A 23,383-nucleotide genomic window follows, 5' to 3' on the forward strand; every position below is an offset into this window, starting at 1 on the left:
TGTAGTCTCCAGTTTTATAAGCCACACATCAGACAGATAGTAATTGTGGAATGTGTGTGGGAGAACTTCTCTTGAGACTGTTTCCCCCCTGGAAGATGCTTATTGTGACAAAGATGTTTCCTATTGCTCCTCCAGAATACAGTTAGCTGGAGTTCCATGTTATGGAATACAGCTCTCCAAGGCTATTTTACACACTTTTTTGTTTGGAAGAGCTACCTTTGGGGTGCTGGTTGCATAGAGAGGAAGGCTGTCAAAGGGTCTATCTTTGAAGCTTGCTACATGATTATTCAGAACCTATTCTTGTCCCATCTCTTGAACACCAAATACTATAACTGAAAGTAAACAAGCCACATAGATAGAAGATACATTAATTTATTTTTACAATAAAAACTGTGAATAAAGTGTCATGGTTTTCAATGACTGAATAGATAATTGGTCCCTCACAATCTCGTTTGGTGGGGTCACTCCAGTGATCGTCAAACTGTGACACACAAACGTTCAGTATAAGAGAAACTGTTAAAATTTCCATAGTGAAAGAAAGCTGCAGATTGTGAAGCAGAGAAGATATGAAAATTGCTATCTGGTTCATGGTTGCATCATAGGCTCTCTGAAAACCACCTCACTCCAAGAGGTCATCACAAAACCAGAATTGTATTCTTTTGTCTTTCCCCATCTGGAATGATTTTTTAAAATCCCTTTGAAAACAATAATTGGGCAAATTAACAAGGTTCTACTGGGGTTATACACACCCATCCTTAGAACAAAGCAGTTGTTAACTTTAATTTACTGAACATTACATAATGTATGGAAGGGCTTAGCTCCTATTTACTTTTGGAATTATTCATGATTTTATCAACACCAGTTTGATTTCTCGGATTTAAGGCAGCTATGATGTTACTGAAAATGAGTCAAATATTTGTAACGGCATTTGCCTCAATACTAGCCAGATCTCTAGTTTCTGTCTACAACCACCTCCTTTCTACCATATATTAAGCTGATACTTTTGTAACACATTTGATGCTGTAATTTCACAAATCAGACTCTAAAGACCAGATATTAAGAATTTTACAATAATTTGTAAAAAAAAAAAAAAAAAATAGACACCAGTTATAAATAGGAAATATTACAGCCAACCTGGCCTTTATAGCAACATACAAATCTAAAATTTGTTTATAATTCTCTACAGAATAAAGTATCAGCTACAATATCCGAGGATGTCTCTGAAACCTAGCCGGGTTTTACACGGTTAAAAGAAATTTGTGGACACATTGGAAATGTTCTATCACCGTACATGAGCAAAAGAACATCTGTAATAAAACCTAATCTTTTATGACACCTTCTCAAGAAAACAAACATCTCCCTTTCTTGGTTTGATATCTGCAATGGTTAACTGGAAATCTTCACTCTCACACAAGCCCAGCCTACAGACAAACATTGCTGCCCACTTCTTAGTACTCCCTCCTAGCAAGCCCCAGTCTCACAAAGCTCCATAAATAGTGAGCAAATCCGGGGATGAATGGACCTAAAAATACAAAACAGGACAGACAGGTGACCCAGAATGGTAAATTCTGACAGGTAACTAAAAATAGATTATTTTAAATCAAATTAAAAATAGAGATAACATAAGAGGGATGTGTTACTGACACTGCAGAAGCCTTGGGGTAACCTATAGCACGCAGTAAATCAAGTATATCATCCATCAGACGCTACCTTATCTGCATACAATAGTAATGTATCAGAGTGAGCGGGGGTTTCATCCCGAGTAGTGTTTACTGATTGATTTTGGCTACCCATATTTGAAAGCGACTTGCTACAGGAATTTCCAGGCTGCTCCACTAACTGTTCAGAAGCAGTACCAGCATGTTCATTCTCCTTCACTGTAGCACATGAATCTGCATTTTCCTCAGTAGTCTGAGACAGATTCTGAGACTGGGCAGCCTGTCTCCCTCCTTCTGCCTCCTGCTGCTGCAGCATCTGCTCCACCTCAATCTCAAGTTCCAGATTTTCTTCATCTGCCTCCACTTCCAGCTGCTTCATTAACTCTTCCAGCTTCTTGGCCTTACGGAGTTCATTCTGCTGTATTATAGTGCATAGATGCTCTGTGAGATGCTCCTTGATCTCAGTCTTCCGTTGGAAATCTAGCTTTGCTGCTACATACTCTGACTCTGCCTTATCATATCGCTTCCTGCAAAAATAATATTTTTGGTGTTATTCATCCTGAAGAATCCCAAAGTGCTTCACAAGTTACACACATGGATGAATACTTGATCAATCACTGAAAGGCATTTTCCTCTGCAGTGGGCAAGGCCAGCTATTTAATAGCACACAGCAACATTGTTCAACAATTATAAAGCAAGGGACAGAAAGGAGAATGTGCCAGCAGCAGAAAGTGCACTCCATCAGTTTCCACTGCTGCTGCATTCTAGGGGTAAATGCCCTTGTCTGAAATGCACGGATGGCAAACAATTTTGTTGACTTTTGTATGAGATTCATCTCCAGCATGCTGAAAGAAATCATCACTAGTAACTGCTCCATGTATTCCAATGGAAAATTAACTATTCAGAAAGATACCAGTGATTCATGTTCATTTTATTGTTAGCTAAACAGATCAACAATCCAACAGATCAACATTCTATGTAATTAATGAAGTAGTTACATTGCTACTTCAGTCTTTTAGAAAAGTGCACTTTCCCTGTCGTTCAAAAAAACATATACCTATGTCACTAGCAGTACAGATGGGCACAGCACATGACACCATATAACAACCACAGCTTTTGCAGAGTCACCAACGTAGAAATAATTGTATCATCAGCATGGACACTTATCAGTTTGTACATTCTGACATGACAAACTTTCTAATGTAAAGCAACAATTACAAATATTTTGTGGGGCAACATAACGGTGGAAGGACTTAACTAGTAGAAGGATACCAGGGGCTGGCTGAGAGGGGAGGGAGGCTGTGGATCATACGCACCACGACCCTTATTGCACCTGGTGACAGAGAGCATCCACAAATATAGTATCACAAAGGTGCCTGTAAAAACAAAGAGCTGCTTCGGAAAGCCACATTCAGGTGTCTCATTACCAAGCAATAGAGGGACACAGTGGTCCTTTTGTTTGAGGAAGCAGGACAAAATGAAACAGGATTCTTTCAGAGTATATTTCAGTAAGAAATAACTGCAGGATTCTGCTCCCAGCTGGAGCTCTATTCATGGCAGTGAATGACAAAGCCATGTCCACGGGGCCCCAAAATACCCACTCCTTTCTGTCACAAGGGAGTCACAGAGATGATGTAATGAAGAACTCAGACATGAAGGATACATGCAAGGAACAAAATTAAGGTTACTGTGGAAACATTTGTCCAATTAAAACTTTAACCTGCATGAACATAGTTTTTTTTTTTTTTTTTGCATCAGAATATTTATAAATATTCCATTTTATAGTCTGAACTATGCAATTAGGACTATAAATATTGCACTCCTTTGCAGGTTAAACTAATTTGGCATTTAGCCTTAAAATATAAGGCAAAACTTCAATAATTGCTCAGAAAGGCATTGCTTGTTAGGTAAATGAAAGCTTTTAATGGTGTGTGGTATATTCTACAACACTGAAAATCCATGTGTAACTCTACTTTCCAAATCATGAAAAACGGATTATACAAAAACACAGCGAACTCATGAGGCGTATTTATAAAGCTTTGCCTTCTTTCCCTACTAACCTTCCTTTTTCCATCTTTGTTACCTAAGTACAGTTTCCTGTAAACATTCTGTATGATTTTTTCCTATCACTGAGAATTTAAGATGCACAGTTCAAATGGGTGTAATGTTTCATGATACATGTCTAAATGTTTCATGGTTTCTGAAATCTATTTGAGTAAATCCTACAAACACACTGGCACTGAAAAGTCTTCTCTGACATAGATCTGAAACTGTGTGATTTTTCCAAAACATCTAAAATAGTGGAACTACATAAGGTCACCTAGTCCCTGCCATTTTAAATGATAATTAGTCGATAGCCATCCTCAGTACTTAGCTGCCACTGGTATTCATTTAAAAGCTAATTACCATGTTTATTGGCCTGTGGGTCAATGCACAGCAAAAGTTACAAGGAAAACTACAATTTCTACACGTTGAATAGTGAACTAAAACCACAACCAAACATTTCCATTTCATTAAATGCCTATATAAACATGCTTATATTTACATACTCATGTTGTGGTTTACCCTATACTAATGAGGCACTCAGATTAATTTTACATGTTGAAGGATGCTGCAAAAGGGAATCGTCAGAGTTGCACTCCCTTATAGTAGTAGTAATAATAATAGTAGTAATAAAAAAACCTCAAATGATGGAAAGAGACATTGAGAACCCTGAAGACTGAAATTGACCTACATTTGGTCCCAATTCAAGAAAGTACATATTTAACTTTAGGCATGTATGCAAGTCCCACAGATTTCAATAGAACTTAAGTGCTGTCCTTAATTAGGGTGCTTTCCTGACTCAGGACTTTTGTTTAGAGAATTGATGTAATACATTACATGTGTTTGGTTCTTCTTTTAAAATTGCTCTTTTCCCAGGAAAAAAGCCAACAACGAAACCACTCTGTAACACAGTAGTGCTTATGTATAACTCTACCATAACAGACCAGCACATATGTACAATGAAAAGGTGGGGGATGGGGTGGAATGGCAAGTAAAGTTTTCAGTCGGGAAACTTATGTTAGTTGCAAGCTTCTATTTAGGTCACTATGATCTAAAGAGAAACCACTGTATATTAAAACTTGTTAAAGACACCTGCACTGGGTCTTTTAATGACATGACTCCCATCAGCCTTTCTTCAGTGAAAGGAAACTGCATACATTTTCCCAAGAGTACTTGCTGCTCTGTCTGTTAATTGCTTACCGAGCAAATGAATAGTCCATGCTGGCCTGATCGATTCGGTTCCTTAAGATCCCAATGTCAGCAGACACCATGTCATCCAGAGCCTGTAGCTCTTTTTGGATTCGCTTTAGTTTCACTGTTTCAGCCTGAGTTCTTTTGGATCTGAAAAAAACAAGATGCAAGTTCTCTCTCTTTAGAAGCATCCTACACAAGAGACATGTTGTGTTTCAATTACAGACCCATCAGCTCATTAGTAGTTGCTCAAAGGTTTCTCTTTCATAGTTTAAGATTCTTGATCTTTCTTCCCATATTTATGGGGATCTAAAGTGTCTATTAACAGTCTGAAACAAAAATATGTAATGATTGCAACCAAAGTGCCTAAAATGGATTGTATTCCTTCACTCGGAAAACTCACTCTTTGAAACTAAGTAACTTTAAGCATAAGAACATAGAAAATTGCTAGAAAGGAAGCCAAAGGAAGCAGGAGCCAAAGAGACTGGGTCACCTAGCCCAAATGTGATTATTTCCATTTTGTAGGATTACTTTCTATAGGCCTGATCCAAAGCCCAATGAAGTCAATGGAAAGAGTCACATCAAATATGAAAGATTTCAATCAAGCCCTACATAATCTTCTTCAACTCTGTTTATTACATTTGTAAGTTCAAGAACTAAAACTATCTACAGGAAGCATGTTCAGACCCAAGCACCTCAGGTAATTTTCAATGAGATCTCATACTAGGCCATGCTACCACCACCCATCATATCAGTGAACCACGCTTGTCAAACACAGATTTGATTTTCCATAAAATAGCCTTAGGTATCTTAATATCTCCAGTCTTCTCACTGACCAGCATTAGCAAACCACTGTCACCTTTTTAATCAATTCACCAATTCTATCAGCAACTGGTCATGTAACCAATACCTTTTTTACACCACCTGTATCCAGATACATACCAGCTTTGCACCCCCAAATGCCCCTTATATTATCAATTCCTTTATGTTCAACTATGATAGAGACTTATCCTGATATTCCCACAACTAAACGTTAACTCAGCCCTGTCTTTCACCCTTGTGCCAGCAGACTAATAAGCGCTTTTAGCTCAGCCACTTTTTCCAAACTACATATTAGCCCCATCAACTATATCCTCTAGTCTTCTTTATTTCATTCACCCAATTCTTGTATTCTCTAATCCCATACTCTGAAGCCTGTTGGACACTGCTGCTTCATTTATCTCTACACTCCTTCGTGAATTAGCATGAAAGGTGTCTGACTTAATACCAGCACTTGTTTCTCGCACAGTGTGCATTCAGTCTGAACTTAGCACAGCTGGTTGTCCTCTTCTATCAGACTCAACTTGCTGCATTTTTCATTAATATTAAGATGTCTTTAAGGGAGATCCTTTCATCAGAAACTCTCAAAGCACTTTACACTACACATTTTAATGAATTAAGTTTCTCCAGACTTCCGAGAAAAAGGTAATATTCCCATTTTATAGGTGAGGGAACAAACAGACTAAGTGACTTTCTAAATGTCACATAACAAGTCACTGGCAGAGCTGGGACTAGAACCCAGGAGTCCCTGTCCCCTGCTCTAATCACTGTACACAATACCACCAAATTAAATGCAAAAATCACTGATCTGTTCAAGAACATCAGATTCACTCTGTAAAATTGTAACAGGAATTATCAGTCTGCAGAAGAAGCTGCATCTTCAGAAATGCAATCCACATAAAAAGAGCTTCTTAGCCACCACACAATTTGGAATAAAATGTGAGTATCATGTACTGTTGCTCATTTGCGCGCACACACACACACACACACTCTTTAGTGCAGAGGAAAGGGGAACAAGTTGGATTGGCTAAAACTTAGTAACTTATCATAGACAACAAACACCCCCCTTCCCTAGGTATGGCAGTAGAACGCAGAATGTCCTCATCACCTTTCAGCAATGGCTTTGGCCAGGAGTGCCTTCTTGCGTTTATTCTTCTCTTCCATCAGCCGCTGCTCCTGCTGCAGAACTTCCCAACGAGATTTCTCCTGCCTGGGCATTGACAAAGCAACAGGGTTAAACAAGAGTTTGTCTCTTTCCTGCCTCCCCCACCCAAAACAGCAGTCATACTCCTTGTGTTTATTTTGTTGGAGCACCCAATTAAGGATTTCCAAGAATCCAAGGACAGCTCAACATCTCGGTTCTGTGCGAATGAGGAAGGAAGACTGATCAGGAAGAAGAGTTATTAGCTTCAGGAGATACTCAAGTTTACTCTTAAAAAAAAAAAAAGCAAGCCAGGGTCTCTTATGAACAAAGAATGTGGGGTTTGTTCTTTGCTACATTAGAATCCCATGTTTTTAACTAAAATTAGCATATATTGTTCACAAATAGGTGGCTTTTCACTATGAATCATACACACCCCAACCCATCTCTAAAATCCTAGGCAGACAAATATTTTATGGTATTATATAAATTCATCCTAATTGGATTAGATGAATGCAACAGTCTTTGGCTGTTGGTGGCCGAATGCCATTTTCCCCTACATAAGTCACATCATGTTAGTTGTTGCGGTGGTTTCATCCATCTTTTTTTCAAAAGGATCTCAGTAACAATCCTCTCCTCATAATTTAATACATAATAGGGCTGTTCTTCCATGAACAAGGCATACAATGGAGGATACAAATAATTGGGTTTTAATTTAAAAACTATTTTTGTATTTAAATTGGGTGTCTGATTTTATTTAAATTATAGTAAGGTTTTCTTTTTAAAAACAAACCTGCTTAAAATTAAATCTGAATTTAATATAAAATACGTTAAGGCCTGAACTACTTATAATTTAGTTGCAAATGTGAAACATGTTTTGATAAGAGAAGTTTATGTCTCCAAAACATTCAATGTTATTTTAATAAAAATAAATTTTATATGCTGTTGTGTTTAATTAAATTCCATTTACTCCCCAATGCAGCTTGACACAAATCATTAGCAAAAAGTCAATTATCTAATAAATACGCAACATATCATTCACCATTTTCTAACATACAAAAAATGTACAATTAATAAGAATCTGAAAATAACAAGCTATGCAATTGTCTAAATAAATGTATACAGGTATAGTATATCCTCCTAGGTAGCAAAGAGATGTACCAAACTAGTGTGTAAATTGTATTTAGTTGTAAATCAACATGTTTTAATGGTTATATCAACCAATGAGAATGCACCTTTATTGAGAAAATAACTGAAGTACAAATGGAAACGTTGATTAAAATTGATTATTTAAATTGAGGATTTCCACTTGGTGATTTAAATTGCTGTGATGTAAATCAATCCTCCCCGGAATAAAACATCAGAAGTTACTTGATAGCTAAAGGGAAGGAAGAAATTTTTTCAAACCACTGTGATGCTAGAACATAGGGTGTTATTTGACGTGGGAATGTTCCAATGGAATATACATGGTAGTTGGGTCTGCACTGGTGGCTGCTGGGCAGCAACCAACGGGTTAGCTGTAGAATGTACTAAGTGGGAAAGTTTGGCCCTGTCAGTCTGACATAGCACTATCCATGGTGGATAAAAATCAATTATTTAAATTAAAAAAAAAATCAAAAATATCAGATTTTTTTAATTTAAATCGGATTTTTTGATAGATTTTTTTTCCTCAAAAAGCATTTTATCTGAATATATCTTTGAGCTATAATGTATCTTAATTAAAATTATCTCATCATGGAATAGGGATTATAAATTCTAATTCTATAGTATAAGACAATATATTCATGTAATCTTTAAGAGAAAAGTTTTGTAAATGAGTTCCAATAGTTCATGTATTAGGGACCCAATTTTATGGGGTTTCAGGGGCTTCTGCATAGATTATTTAGGTTAATCTTTCTATCTACCCAATGGGACTCAGTGCTCAGTCTAGAAGAATAGATCTGGACAAGAAGAAGAAATCTGGAGATAAATGTGAGAAGGGAGGGACAGGTAGTAGAAACAAAAGTGAAATTGTTTCAGCAGCATATTGCAGAAGTCTTGAGGTCTTTCTGAGCGTAGCCTTCATTGATTTGAGATCTACCATACCATTCTCTCACTAGAAGGGAAAATCTATAATGGCAGCAGGCCGTAAGAGAGACCCAGTTTGGGAATAAGAACCATTCAAGAAATATATGTTTGCTGATGATGTTTTAAAGAAAGTCACCCCAGTGAACTGGTGGAAGTCACTTAAGCACTTGGATTCAGAGATTGTTGAAGTGATAACCTCACTTTTAACAGCAGTAGCTTCTTCTGCTAGTGTAGAAAGAATATTTTCTTCCTTTGGACTAATTCATTCCAAATTCAGAAATCCTTTGGGACCTGAAAAAGCAGGAAAGCTTGTTTTTCTTTTCCAAATTATGCACGAACAGGAAAATGAAGGTGAAGACGACTGAGTTAGCTGCAGAAGCCAGTATTTTAAGTTTCTCATGTTGACCTGGCTGACATAGTCGATTTAATTTGTGTTTTGTTTTGTTTTTTTAAACTCATTTAACTATTTTAGTTAAAAACAATTTTAACAAAAACAAACCTGATTTTAAAAAAACTTGAATGTTTAATTAACTTCAAAAATTCATATGCTTGTTTTGTTAAAATATTATATGTTTGCTGTTGAAAAAAAATCCAGTATACATAACATTGTTTTAGTTAGATAGAACAATTTAGATGTCGGTCTGGTGATGTTCTCCTCCTAATACAGCATGGCAAGAAAATCCTCCAAATATTAATGATTAACCTGTTGAATTGGAGAAAGTTCACCTCCCAATGACTTCATAAATATCTGCTTCAATTACCTTTGGTAAATGAAATACCAAACAATCATTCATTTTCTGATATAGCTGTAAAACTAATCTGAAAAGTTTTCAAAATAAATCACTTTAAAAATGTATAGTGTGAAACCTACATCTCTGAGTTGTGAAGAATATGTATTAAGGTTATAACAACCAATAAGAATGCACTTTTTAATGTAGAAATCCATGAATAAATCGAGTCTTCCTGACTAGTGATTTAAATCAAATCCACTCTGTCCAGGGCTTTGCTGAATTACGTACTTACTTTTTAAATGAATACATGCCACGGAGCATTACAGAATGCTTACAGACAGGGGAAGAATGAACATTCTACTGAGTACTGGGACTCTCACTGATGGAAAAAGAAATAGAGCATATGGAGGCATGCAGGAAAAGAAACCTAAAAATGTAAAACACAAAAATCACCTTAATACAAGCTGTGCCAGATAGCCAGTCTTTTACACAAAGGAAAAATAAACACACGTAAGGCACCTGGCCATTTATGCAGTGCTGTACCACAGTAGAGAGAAGGAGAACTTCCTGACTAAAACTACACATAGCTGCTTACAGCAACATGGAATAGTGGACTAGATGGGGCATGCGTCTGATCAAGTATGGCAATTACTGTCCAGATGGTTCAGAGGAGGGTGCAAAAATCCCCACTCTAGGCCCCTATGGGGTAATTTGATCCCAGTGATACTCTCATCCTAACCCCTAATTGTTAAAGATCAGCTCAAACCCTAAAACATGATGTTTTATCCCTTGTTTCCAAAACTTTTTAGCATTAACTATAACAACTTTGGCGCCTAAGAACTTATTACTCTGGGTACCCAGAAGTAACTTCAGACAAACAAGGGCAAAATAGTTACAACAAACAAGACAATAAATATATGGTCAGGCAGTCTATTTACTAGAATGAGCAAATTTTTTTTTTAAACTATTCTGAAACTATTCTGATATCAGGAATTTCTACACAGTCAAAGATTTATTATTCACCCAGCTCTACAAACTGGGTGAAAAAAGAGAAATACTGGCCTAATTTATTGGAAAAAATTGTGAAATTCATCAAATATGTTATTTGATCAGCTCTATTAGTTACAGTAAGCAGAGTACAGAAGGTTAGATGTGGTTAGGCAGGAAAAGGACATTTGGGATGGGTTTTGAGACGCTGTACTGAAGTGAACAGGAAGGGTTTAAGACCAACTTTTAAAAGAACAAGTAATTCAGTAGTTTGGAGAGACACACACAGCTCAAGACACACACAACACCACAAGCGAAAAATGTCTCTGGCGCAACCCCCCACCCCTGCTGTAGAGTAACAAGGAGTAATTACAGAGGAGGCAGAGACTGAGTCAGCGGGTAAGAAAACACCAGTGTATAGCGAGTTAACCTCACAGCCTTCTCTTGATGCAAAAAGGATGGGTTTTTTTCAATCATGTTAGCTCAAGATGACTGAAAAACCCCATCAAGATGCATTCTAGCACATCTAAAGCCATGTTCGCTGGCCATTATTTAGCCCAGGGAAGACACTTTACAACTGAAACCCACCTCCACACCAAATCAAAAGGAGGGCCCAGAGAAAGTTTTGAAAACCAGGAGAGCAATTTTTTGAAAGGGGAAAAAGTTAAACAGAACCAAAAAGATGCATTTCCAAACGTGAGCGTTGTATACTACATAAATAAACCAGAATCAACAGATGTGCTTAACCCTTCAAAGACAATTTAAAAAGAGTCCCATGACTCTTTACAATTCAGGTCCCTAATCCTGCAATCTTGCCTGGATGGAGTCTATTGAAGACAACGGGACTCCATTTTCTGCACGAATTAGGGCTTGTCTACACTGGCACTTTACAGCGCTGCAACTTTCTCGCTTGGAGTGTGAAAAAACACCCCCTAGCACAGCAAGTTTCAGTACTCTAAAGCCCCAGCGTAAACAGTGCGCCAACGCTGGTAGCTGCGCCCCTCGTGGTGGTGGGTTTTTAGAGCGCTGGGAGAGCATTTTAACATTGCCAGTGTAGACTAGCCCTTTAGATTGCAGGATTCAGGTCTACATGAGATATTACTGAACAAAGGGTGGCAATTAAAGGATCAGCAGAAAAGAAGCAAAGGAGAAGACTTCTTATTCTAAAATACAGTACAGTTTAATATTAAACTTCAGTTTATTGTACAACAAAATGATGAATTAGTAAGGAATAAAACCAATCCCTTGATTTTACAGACTTACTAACAATTCCACTCTCTTTTTCTCCAGTTTGAAATCCATCTTTACTGTGAGTTCCTGGGGTTTTTCATTGCCATTACAAGGATTTTCAAGTCCCTGTGCATTCTGTTGAGCTCTGGTGTCATGTTGCCTTTGATTCTTGATTGGGGATGGAGGTGGTGGCAGCAGAGGCTGCTGAGGAAGACAGGGCTTGTGTTTTGGTACAGAAAGCAGCTGTTCTGGAAGTACAGAGGCTGCTCCATCCTGCCGTCCCAGTTTCTGACATTGTTGCTGAAGAGCTTTTTCTCGTAGCAACTGCTGACGACTCTTATTTACAGACAGGGGTCGACGCTGCTGATCAGAAGATTCAGATGTATCTATTTATAGTAAAAATAAAAACAGAATCCTTTTAGGAGAGACAAAATCTTGACGATTTATTTTCTTATAACCTCTAATGCTGGTAACATGATCAACCTTTGTCAGAAAGTCATGTGAGTGAGGATATGCAAACAAGCCACATAAAAATGTTTTGCTGCTATAATATTAATACTAGAGGTTCAGGTTATTTCAGTGAAATACAGGAACTTGGATGCTAGACAGAACTCCTGGATTACTCAAACTGTGGTAAATTTTCCATCGCTTGAAATCTTTCAATCAAGCTTTCAGGTCTTTCCAAAAGGCATGCTCTGGTTCAACCACAAGTTGTTGGGCTGGATGCAGGAAATCACTGGATGCAACTGGACAATGCAGTTGGTCAGACAAGATCAGTGGTTCTCAAACTTTTTGTACTGGCGATCCCTTTCACTCAGCAATCTCTGAGTGCGGACCCTCACCCTTAAATATAAAAATATGTTTTTAGTTAATAACACTATTTTAAATGCTAAATTTATAGCCGTACTGTTTAAAATGAACTTGCCTTTTCTCACTGCTTTTAAATTAAAATGAAAAGATTTTTTTATCAAATTACTGTTATAAGCAGAAAAGTTATTTTTTGAAATAGTTACTATTTAATACTGGGGGGAGGGGCACGAAGCAACTGTGTCAATATCACTTTTCACAGCAGACTTAGTGCCCCATTGCCACCCTTACTTCTGCACTGCTGCTGGCTGCAGCTCTTCAAGTTGCACTACTGCTGGCAGCAGCATGGTTTTCAGCGCCGCCATCACCAGCAGCACAGAAGTAAGAGTGGCAATGGGGTGCTAAGTCTGCTATGAAAAGTTATATCTGTATGTTTGTTAATATCACCTTTCATAGCAGACTTACTAGGGCAAACTTCCTATCTAGCTGGGAAGCTGTGAACAGTGATATTAACAAACATACAAATATCACTTTTCACAGCAGACTTACTTGCGCCCCATTGAGACCCTTACTTCTGTGGTGCTGCTGGTAGCAAGTGCTGCCTTCAAAGCTGGGTGGATGGAGAGCAGCAGCTGCTGGCCAGCTGCCCAGCTCTGAAGGCAGCATCGCCACAAGCAGCAATGCAGAACTAAAGGTAGCAATGCCATACAATGCCACCCTTACCTCTATGTAATGCATGACCTTTGCACTGGGAAGAGTGGGGGGGCCCCACTAAGGCAAATTTTGGGGTGGCCATAGCTCACACAAGCCCCCTGCCAGCACCGCCCCCCTGTGTGTTTGACTGTTAAATTATAAATTACTTTTTTTTGCCTATCCCAGTGTTCTGATTGTTCTGTGGTTTAATGCAGCCCTTCAGCTGCTGAACAATCTAGCCCTCTAATGTTGTCTCAGTCCCAAGGCCAGCCTTAGGGAAAACGGGCACCCTGGGAAAACTTCAATTTTGGTGCCCTTCCTTTGGAGAAGTAGCGGGGCTGGAAGCAGAACAGAGGGCCAGCCATGCACAGGGCTAACAACTCAAGACCCCTTGGAATAACCTCACGACTCCCGGTTTGAGAACCCCTGGACTACATGATCATAATGGTGCCTTGTAGTCACAAAATCTATTTGAGAAGGGAAGGGGGAGGGGAAAGAAGGGAAGGGGGAGAATCTTTTTCACCACATACATGTAAGAAACCAGCTAGAGAGTCTCACATTCGAAGGCCGGAAGGAACCACTGCGCTCCCCCGCACCGAGCCCCTGCCTAACCCAGCCCAGAGCACGGACCCAAGCTAAGCCCTGTTCCAAGTCCCAGCAGTTACCGACCCTCCCTGGCACGGGATCGGAAGGGGCCTTTCCGCTCCGTAGCGACTAGCCAAGACCCCTCCAGGGCCGGGCATCGCCACAGACCCCGCTCCGCCACCACTGCTGTCAGCCCCAGGGCTCCGGCTGCCCTGCCCAGCGCCCCCGAGCGCGGGCCAGACCCAAGGTCCCAGGAGAGGCCGGGCTCGGATGGGGCCCCGACACCAGCTCTGCGACCAGCCGGCCGGTGGTGGGGTGGGGGGAGCATCCGCCCCACGGAACCAGCAAGTGCCGCCCCCCAGCTTCAGCGGGCCGCCCTGAGGGCTCCCGGCAGGGACACCCGGCCCCCGCTCACCCCGGCCGGTACCTGCGTGCGGCCCCCGCAGCCTCCGCAGCTCCTGCTCGGAGAAGCCGGCCCAGCCCCCCGCCATAGCGCCTCATCCCCGGGGGTGGCAGCGCTCGCGGCCGGCGCTTCCTCCTTCCGCTGCCACGTCCAGGCGTCGGCAGGACCCCGCGCCCGGGCCTGCCCCTGGCTCCGCCGGCCGCTCCCCCACAACCTGTTACGCCATGAAAGCCGGGCGGGGTATCAGTCACAGCGCAGGCAGCCCTAAGGAAGCCAGGCGGGGTCCTAGCGCGTTACTATGGGGAAGAGGGCGGGGCCTCAAGGGGAAGGTGGCTGCTGGCAGGGGAGGGAGATCTGAGGGGGAGGAGCCTCCCGCCTCCCATCCTGCTGCCGCTCATCCCTTCCTCTCCAGACCCAGGGGTGTGGGGCTCAGCCCCAGACTCCTTCCTTTCTCTGTGCTCTCAGGGTACCACTGCTGGGCCAGGAGCCAGGCTGGCATCTCCCACACTCTGCCCATTGGGTGCTGCACCACTGAGAAAGCAGCAAATGAGACCATAACAGAGCTCTCCCCCTCTCAAGCCCTCTCAATGTTGCAAGGCATCCTACAGCACTCACCTGAATGAGGACAGCCAGTAAGAATGGAGTAATTTAGCTCCTGCCACCCTCGCTAACTGATCATTTCTACCTGTACAATAATAGTTCATGGCAGTGGCCAGAAGACAAGTTTGTGGCAGATGTAAGGGCTTGTCTACACTTGAAATGCTACAGTGGAACAGCTGCACTGCTGTAGCACTTCAGAGTAGACACTACCTACTCTGGTGACAGGGATCAGATAATCCACCTCCCTGAGAGGTCGGCAGAAGAATTCTTCCATCAATTTAGGGCTTGTCTACACTGGCACTTTACAGTGCTGTAACTTTCTCGCTCAGGGTGTGAAAAAACACACTCCGGAGCGCAGCAAGTTACAGTGCTGTAACGCGCCAGTGTAGAGAGCGCTGTTAGCTATGCCCCTCGTGGAGGTGGTTTTTTTAGAGTGGCACTCTGCCGTGACTACACAAGCCACATTAAAGCGCTGCCACGGCAGCACTTTAATGTTGACAGTGTTGACTAGCCCTTAGTGCTGTCTGAACAGGAATGTAGATTGGCTTAACTATGTTGCTCAGGGGTGTGGATTTTTCACACTCTTGACTGATGTTTTTAATCTTACCTCATTTTCTAGTGTAGACCAGGCCTAAGAATTTGACTACGCAGGCAACAGAGCTAGAAGTTTATGATTGACTGCATGAGTGATTATTTGGCTGGGAAAAAGCAACCCAAATTTGGCCAAATAACTAGGCCTTTGACAAATTGCAGTTCACCTATGCTCAGTCAAGACTTGCTAGAGCTTCACAGCTTATTTCCCCAAAGATTTCATCTGCACAGGGCTAAGCAGGACTTTCCCTGCAAGTGCAATTCCTGGATGCTCCAAGCTGTGCCAGGTCCAGGTCTAGGCAAGGGATCTGTGAGCAGGGAGCCTGTCTCTCCTGTGCGCTCAACATCCCCACCCTCATCACTGCTGATGCCCAGGCAGCAAGGAGAAGGAAGCTTCCTGAATCATGTGCAGAGGGGACAAAAGCCAGATCTGGTGTGGGAGTAGAGTGGGACAAGGAGCCTGGCAGGGAAAGACTGGGACTGGAGGCTTGTGGGAGGAAAAGGGTAGCTGGAATTTGGAGTTGGGTGGGAGACTGGGAGTAGCTGGGTAAGGACACCAGGAGCTGGGAGGGGAGGCAGAGAAGATTGGAATTAGATGGCAAGGAGACTGGGACTGGAGCCAGGGAGAAAAATGACAGGGACTGGGACTCAGTTGGGGTGGAGAGACAGAGAATATGAGCAGCCAGGGGAGACTGGGATCAGTGGGGTGGGTGGAAGGAGGGTGAGTGGATGGGAAGCTGGTCTGACAAGGAATCAGGGTACAGCAGAAGAACAGGGATGGGAGAGGAAAAGAGACAGACAAGGAGCTGGGGGCAGCGGGGTAGATATTGAGATTGCACAGGGAGCCACAGAAGGGGCTGGGAATAGAGGGTGAAAAGACAGATAGGATGACGAATCAGGAGGGGGTAACTGGTAGTGGCTGGGCAAGGAGATGGGACTGGAAGCTGGAAAGGGGTGTGGGAACTGGGAATGGTTGGGCAGGAAGACAGACTGGGAACAAGTGGGGAGACTGAGACTAGGATGGTGAATCCAGAGGGGGAGTCTATGATTTGCTGAGCAAGAAGACTGGAACTGGGATGAGAAACTTAAGGAGTGGAAACTGGGACTGACAAGGTGAAGAGGATGGGACTGGGACGAATAGCCAGGGGTGTGGAAGAGATGACTGGGACAGGAAGGGGACAGCGGAGAAAATCTCAATCTTGGGGGAAACAGAAAAGTCTGTCCCCACTAGAGCACATCCCCCTCCAGAGCCTTCAATGGAACCCAGGATTCCTGAGTCTCACCATTCCTCTGCTATCAGCATATGTCTGTGAAACCCACTGGCAAACTATCTCATCCACCTCTAGTGCTGGTCCCCATAGAGGATGACAACTTACTATTGCTACCAGTTACTACATTAGCTCAAGTAGCCAAGATCTGTGTAGTGGATCTAAAGGTTCAAACTGTGCTGATGACCCACAAAAGTGTCAATATGATGTCACATGATGGAATTTCTGTTTTTTCTTTTAGCTTTTTTAAAAATCTAGGAACTTACATACAAAAACCTGTGTTAAAAGAACATCATTATGGTTGCAAAGTCAAGCACTCAAAAGTTAGGAAATGCCAGAATGCAGGTTGCTTGTGCCAATATATTACTTTTACACACACACACACACTCTCTCTCTCTCTTCCATGTCCATAACATATAATATGTTTGCGTGGCCCACATGTGCTTTTCTAGACCCTAATAAATTTGAATTTCTTTTACATTTCATCTTAACTGTTAATTTCCTATCCTTAACTGTTGGGTTGGGATAATTACAACATCCCTGTAATGTATTTTACCCTAAATTACTGATGTGTATTCTGCCTTAATTGTATTCCAACATTCTGTTTGGGAATACAGATATATATATTTACAAATAAAGTTAAAGGAAAAAGACAATTAATAATATACTTTTATATCTCAACAAAGACAGCCTTCCAGAGTGCAAGTATTTTGTCCATCTGCACACAATTCCTGTAGTGGATTTACATATACTACAGGTCCGAACAATCAAGTTTACCTCCAGCCATGAAAAAGGCAGAAGGGATTGCAGAGGCAGGAGTGGTCAGGCTTAGCTGAGATGGTCAACAGGCTCAAGGCTTAAGTAATACATCATTTTCAATAAAGGGGGACATTTGCAGTGTCTAACCGCATCCCTCCCCCTTCCATAGTTTCCCAATCTGTAAAGGATTAGCTAGGCTCTGAAGTTTTGCCATGTCCAAGCCCTCGGAGAGAGAATTCATAACTAGATGACCATGTATAATGCTAAGATTTATCTTGGAAACACTTTAACAGCTTCTGCATGACTAACTCATCCCATATATACTGGTCCCACTCAGTGAGAGGAGGAAAGGGGTTGCATTTCCACTCTCTGGCAGTAATTAAATGGGTCTGTAAAGGCTGGCCCTACAGTCCCCAAAGGGCAAGAATCGTCCCTAAGCAGTCTGGTTTCAGGTTTGTTATGGAATGGCAACTGTATTGATGTCTAACAATGGAGACGGGTAAGGTGTGCATGATGATTATTGTAGTGCTATCAGCACCAATAACCATGAGGTTTTGTCATCTTCCCTGTGTGATCTTGGGTGGGGAAGGGTATGGGGGGGGAGGGGAAGGTGTGAGTTCTTCTTGTAGACATCTCAGAGCAAAGAAGGAATCCAAATGGGGGAAGAATCAAAACTCAAAGATGCTCTCCAACTTTGGTGGGTCCAAATTGCTTCCAAGTTTTAATATTACATACAAAAATGAAGCACCATATTCTCTTTATTGCAGCAAATATTCCAGTCATAAAACTCCCATGTGTTTTATAGAAAAGTAGCTCCCCTATTTAACAGTTTCCATCAGTCTATGGTTTAATTACCAGTCTCTTTGGCCAGCTTTCTCCAGTAATAATTACAACCTAGTGAAGTCATTTAATTGGACATTTACAAACACCAGACTTATAAAATTGGAGGCCATCAGTCCTTTCTGGCTTGCAAATGACCTGGCGGGCACTGTAGATTTGCTATTTCTATCTTATAGTGTTTTCACAGTTATCATCACTGGAACACATGGTTTGTAGTGGGGCAAGAGAATGAGTGGAATCGGGTATTATTCTCCTGTTACCGCCTTTATAGGAGGAATAAATAAACATGTTCAGATAAAGGAAGAACTAACCTAATCCTTTGCTCAACACTGGAGCTAAGAAAAGATCTACTAACTTCCTGCCACCATGATTAGCATTATTTCCACATCCATTGTATATAATTTTTGCCTAATTTTGTACTCCCTGATTCAGTCCAGGACTAGCAGTAGAGGATTGCCTTAATACCATTAGAACATGTGTTCTCATGAGCTTTTCAGGCCAGTTGTGAAATGCCATTTTAAGATGAAAAGTTTGGACTGCTGGGCCAGAGCTTCAGATGGTGATGCAGACCTCCAGTGCAGTGATGATTTATGAAGTACAGTACAATTTTCACCAGTTTCATTTATACCCATCCCCCTTTTTAAAGAGCCAAATTAGCTTTTCTGCAGGAGATTCATCCATCCACTCAAGAGCATGCTATATCTGGGTGGGTGATATATATGCCTCCTTTTGCTTTAATGATAAGTTGGGGGCATTGCTTTTTGTGATTCATGCACTGGAAATATTAAAAAAATACCCACCATTCCAGAAATTCTGCACACTAAGTGGAAGCAGAAAAAGCTTTACAGCAATACACTGTGAATAAACACAAGCGTTTTTAATATTGATGTGATCCATGCAGGAGGTTTTGGTTACTTAAGTGGGAAACAGTATTTTTTTATTGTTGTTATTGTTTAAACCCCACAGTGAGAAGTCCAGAGGATTGTCAGACACAATTCATAACCTCAAATGGTGTGTGATATGGACAAATATTAATCAGACTGAAAAGCTAATTCCCTTTAATTGAAACTCTGGTGATAGAGATATAATCATAGAATCATAGAAGATTAGGGTTGGAAGAGACCTCAGGAGGTCATCGAGTCCACAGCCCTACTCAAAGCAGAACCAACCCCAACTAAATCATCCTAACCAGGGCTTTGTCAAGCCCGGCCTTAAAAACCTTGAAGGATGGAGATTCCACCACCTCCCTAGGTAACCCATTCCAGTGCTTCACCACCCTCCTAGTGAAATAGTTTTTCCTAATATCCAACTTAGACCTCTCCCACTGCAACTTGAGACCATTGCTCCTTGTTCTATCATAGAATCATAGAATATCAGAGTTGGAAGGGACCTCAAGAGGTCATCTAGTCCAACCCCCTGCTCAAAGCAGGACCAATTCCCAGCTAAATCATCCCAGCCAGGGCTTTGTCAAGCCGGGCCTTAAAAACCTCCAAGGAAGGAGACTCCACCACCTCCCTAGGTAACGCATTCCAGTGTATCACCACCCTCCTAGTGAAATAGTTTTTCCTGATATCCAACCTGGACCTCCCCCACCGCAACTTGAGACCATTGCTCCTTGTTCTGTCATCTGCCACCACTGAGAACAGCCGAGCTCCATCCTCTTTGGAACCCCCCTTCAGGTAGTTGAAGGCTGCTATCAAATCCCCCCTCATTCTTCTCTTCTGGAGACTAAACAATCCCAGTTCTCTCAGCCTCTCCTCATAAGTCATGTGCTCCAGACCCCTAATCATTTTTGTTGCCCTCCGCTGGACTCTTTCCAATTTTTCCACATCCTTCTTGTAGTGTGGGGACCAAAACTGGACACAGTATTCCAGATGAGGCCTCACCAATGTCGAATAAAGGGGAACGATCACGTTCCTCGATCTGCTGGCAATGCCCCTACTTATACAGCCCAAAATGCCGTTAGCCTTCTTGGCAACAAGAGCACACTGTTGACTCATATCCAGCTTCTCGTCCACTGTGACCCCTAGGTCCTTTTCAGCAGAACTGCTGCTTAGCCAGTCAGTCCCTAGCCTGTAGCAGTGCATGGGATTCTGTACTTGTCCTTGCTGAACCTCATCAGATTTCTTTTAGCCCAATGCTCCAATTTCTCTAAGTCACTCTGGACCCTATCAGAGAATCATAGAATATCAGGGTTGGAAGGGACCTCCGGGGATCCAACCCCCTGCTCAAAGCAGGACCTATCCCAAACCTCCATCGTATCTACTGCTCCTCACATTTTAGTGTAATCTGTGAACTTGCTGAGGGTGCAATTAATCGCATCATCCAGATCATCGATAAAGTCGTTGAACAAAACTGTCCCCAGAACCGACCCCCGGGACACTCCGCTTGATACCGGCTGCCAACTAGACATCGAGCCGTTGATCATACCCCATTGAGCCCGACAATCTAGACAGCTTTCTATCCACCTTATAATCCAAATATCCAATCCATACTTTTTTAACTTGCTGGCAAGAATACTGTGGGAGACCATATCAAAAGCTTCGCTAAAGTCAAGATATATCACATCCACTGCTTTCCCCATAGCCACAGAGCCAGTTATCTCACCATAGAAGGCAATCAGGCATGATTTGTCCTTGGTGAATCCATGTTTACTGTTCCTGCTCACCTTTCTCCTCTCCAAGTGCTTCAAAATAGATTCCTTGAGGACGTACTCCATGATTTTTCCGGGGACTGAGGAGATATTAATATGGATTCTTTTTTGATACTACCAGAGTGTCTACAAATTTTAATGTGTGGCAATTAGAGAAGATTGATGATGTCTGACTGTGCCCTGTTCTCTATGGCATTGTGGTTCTCAAGAAAGGGTATGTGTACCGCTAGGGGTACGCAGAGGTCTTCCAGGGGGTACGTCAACTCATCCAGATATTTGCCTAATTTTACAACAGGCTACATAAAAAGCACTAGCAAAGTCAGTACAAACTAAAATTTCATACAGATAATGACTTGTTTATAAAGTTCTATATACTATACATTGAAGTGTAATTACAATATTTATATTCCAATTGATTTATTTTATAGTTATATGGTAAAAATGAGAATGTAAGCAATTGTTCAGTAATAGTATGCTGGGACACTTATTTTTATGTCTGATTTTATAAGCAAGTAGTTTTTAAGTGAGGTGAAATATAGAGGTACGCAAGACAAATCAGACTCCTGAAAGGGGTACAGTAGTCTGGAAAGGTTGAGAGACACTGTTCTATGGGAATAAATGCACATGCTCCAGTTAAAATTGAATTTAGTTGTAAATTTAACATATTTGCAAAAAAGGTGCTTATTGTACGTACTGAATACATCCATGTAATGAAACTTTCTATTGGTGACTTTATGCTCAATGATATAAAGATTAATAATCTCACAGAAAGGTAGGAAGTTTTAAAAATTGGAATGGGGGACAAATTATTTCTTACGTGGCACTGAAAACAAAGGTTTAAAAACAACAACAGGGAATTTTAGGCCTCAAGTCTGCAAATACTTATGCACATGCTTAACTTTAAATACATGAATAGTCTCATAGACTTCAATGGGATGACTCACAAGAGTAAATGAAGACACATGCATAAGAGTCTGTAGGATCTGTGCCTAAGGACTCAGCCCTACAGAGGCGCTGCATAGGCTGCTCAGTGCTGTGTATGTGTTGAGAATAATTGCTCAGCATCCAACAGTGACTCTGCAGGATTTCCATCTTTCTGCCTGATGTGCCTGATCAAAACTCCAATGAAGCCAGTTGATGTCTTTCCAATGACTGCAAGGGGCTTTGGATGGGATCCTAAGGACCTGATTTAGGAAGGCTGTTAAGCATGTGCTTAATTTCAGCCACATGCTTAAAGTTAAGCAAGTGCTTTCCTTAATCAAGACCAATAGGCAGGGCCGGCTCCAGCATTTTTGCCGCCCCAAGTGGCAAAGAGAAAAAAAAATTAACAAAACAAAAAAACCCTGCGATCGGCGGCACTTCAGCGGCTCCTCTACTGCACTGCTTCATTCTTCGGCGGCAATTCGGCGTCCGGTCCTTCCCTCCGAGAGGGACTGAGGGACACGCTGCTGAATTGCCACTGAAAACCTGGACGTGCCGCCCCGTTCCATGGGCTGCCCCGAGCACCAGCTTGCTGCGCTGGTGCCTGGAGCCAGCTCTGCCAATAGGATTGATCCTGGGCAGTGCTGAGAATTCTGTCTCTGATCAAGCATGCACTTAAGCACTTAAAAACTTTGCTGGAGAGCCACCTATCATGATGAAGCCCTGAGATCAGTAAGCCACCACAGGGGTAGGCAACCTACGGCACGCAAGCTGATTTTCAGTGGCACTCACACTGCCCGGGTCCTGGCCACTGGTCCAGGGAGCTCTGCATTTTAATTTAATTTTAAAGGAAGCTTATTAAACATTTTAAAAACCTTATTTACTTTACATACAACAATAGTTTAGTTATATATTATAGACTTATAGAAAGAGACCTTCTAAAAACATTAAAATGTATTACTGGCACGTGAAACCTTAAATTAGAGTGAATAAATGAAGACTCGGCACACCACTTCTGAAAGGTTGCCGACCCCTGCACTATAACTTTACTACAGCTGCTAGAATCAGGAATAGCTTAGCAGTGAGTATACTTTTGCTGGGTACAGTTCACATTGCTCCACTATATGGCTACTTTATTCTGGCTAAAACAATATATTGATTGAGTCAAAAACCCTATTATGTTGGAGGCAGAGGGGAATTAATTCCCATATTATCTCACCAGTACTCCTCCAAGTTGCAATGGGCTGGATTGAATATTTAGCATAAAACACTTTCAAATACCCCAAAACGGATCAGTCCACTGACCCATCAAATAAAGAAGATCACAATACATGAATAAATCCCCCATTGTTCTTGATGGCAGAGTAGCTTTGATCACAATTAATACTCTTCCTCA

The 23,383-nt window shown here is 41.6% G+C and overlaps 1 protein-coding gene across 3 annotated transcripts; it reads right to left on the minus strand.

Annotated features, from left to right (window-relative positions):
• Window positions 1–354: 354 nt before the first annotated feature.
• Window positions 355–14,618, minus strand: GORAB (golgin, RAB6 interacting). 3 transcript variants are annotated; one of them, XM_054037987.1, is made up of 5 exons: window positions 14,380–14,618; window positions 11,905–12,253; window positions 6,820–6,921; window positions 4,902–5,042; window positions 355–2,185 (listed from the first exon to the last, which is right to left on the minus strand). In XM_054037987.1, the coding sequence occupies exons 1-5, from the start codon at window positions 14,441–14,443 to the stop codon at window positions 1,693–1,695; spliced, it is 1,149 nt and encodes a 382-aa protein (XP_053893962.1). In that variant the 5' UTR covers window positions 14,444–14,618; the 3' UTR covers window positions 355–1,692. The 3 variants fall into 3 exon arrangements, with proteins under 3 accessions (XP_053893962.1, XP_053893963.1, XP_053893964.1); XM_054037988.1 differs by lacking the exon at window positions 14,380–14,618 and having other exon boundaries at window positions 11,901–11,988; XM_054037989.1 differs by lacking the exon at window positions 355–2,185 and having other exon boundaries at window positions 4,898–5,042; window positions 14,380–14,613.
• Window positions 14,619–23,383: the final 8,765 nt, after the last annotated feature.

This window comes from Malaclemys terrapin, chromosome 8 (assembly GCF_027887155.1).
Source record: "Malaclemys terrapin pileata isolate rMalTer1 chromosome 8, rMalTer1.hap1, whole genome shotgun sequence".
NCBI classification, from domain to species: Eukaryota; Metazoa; Chordata; order Testudines; family Emydidae; genus Malaclemys; species Malaclemys terrapin.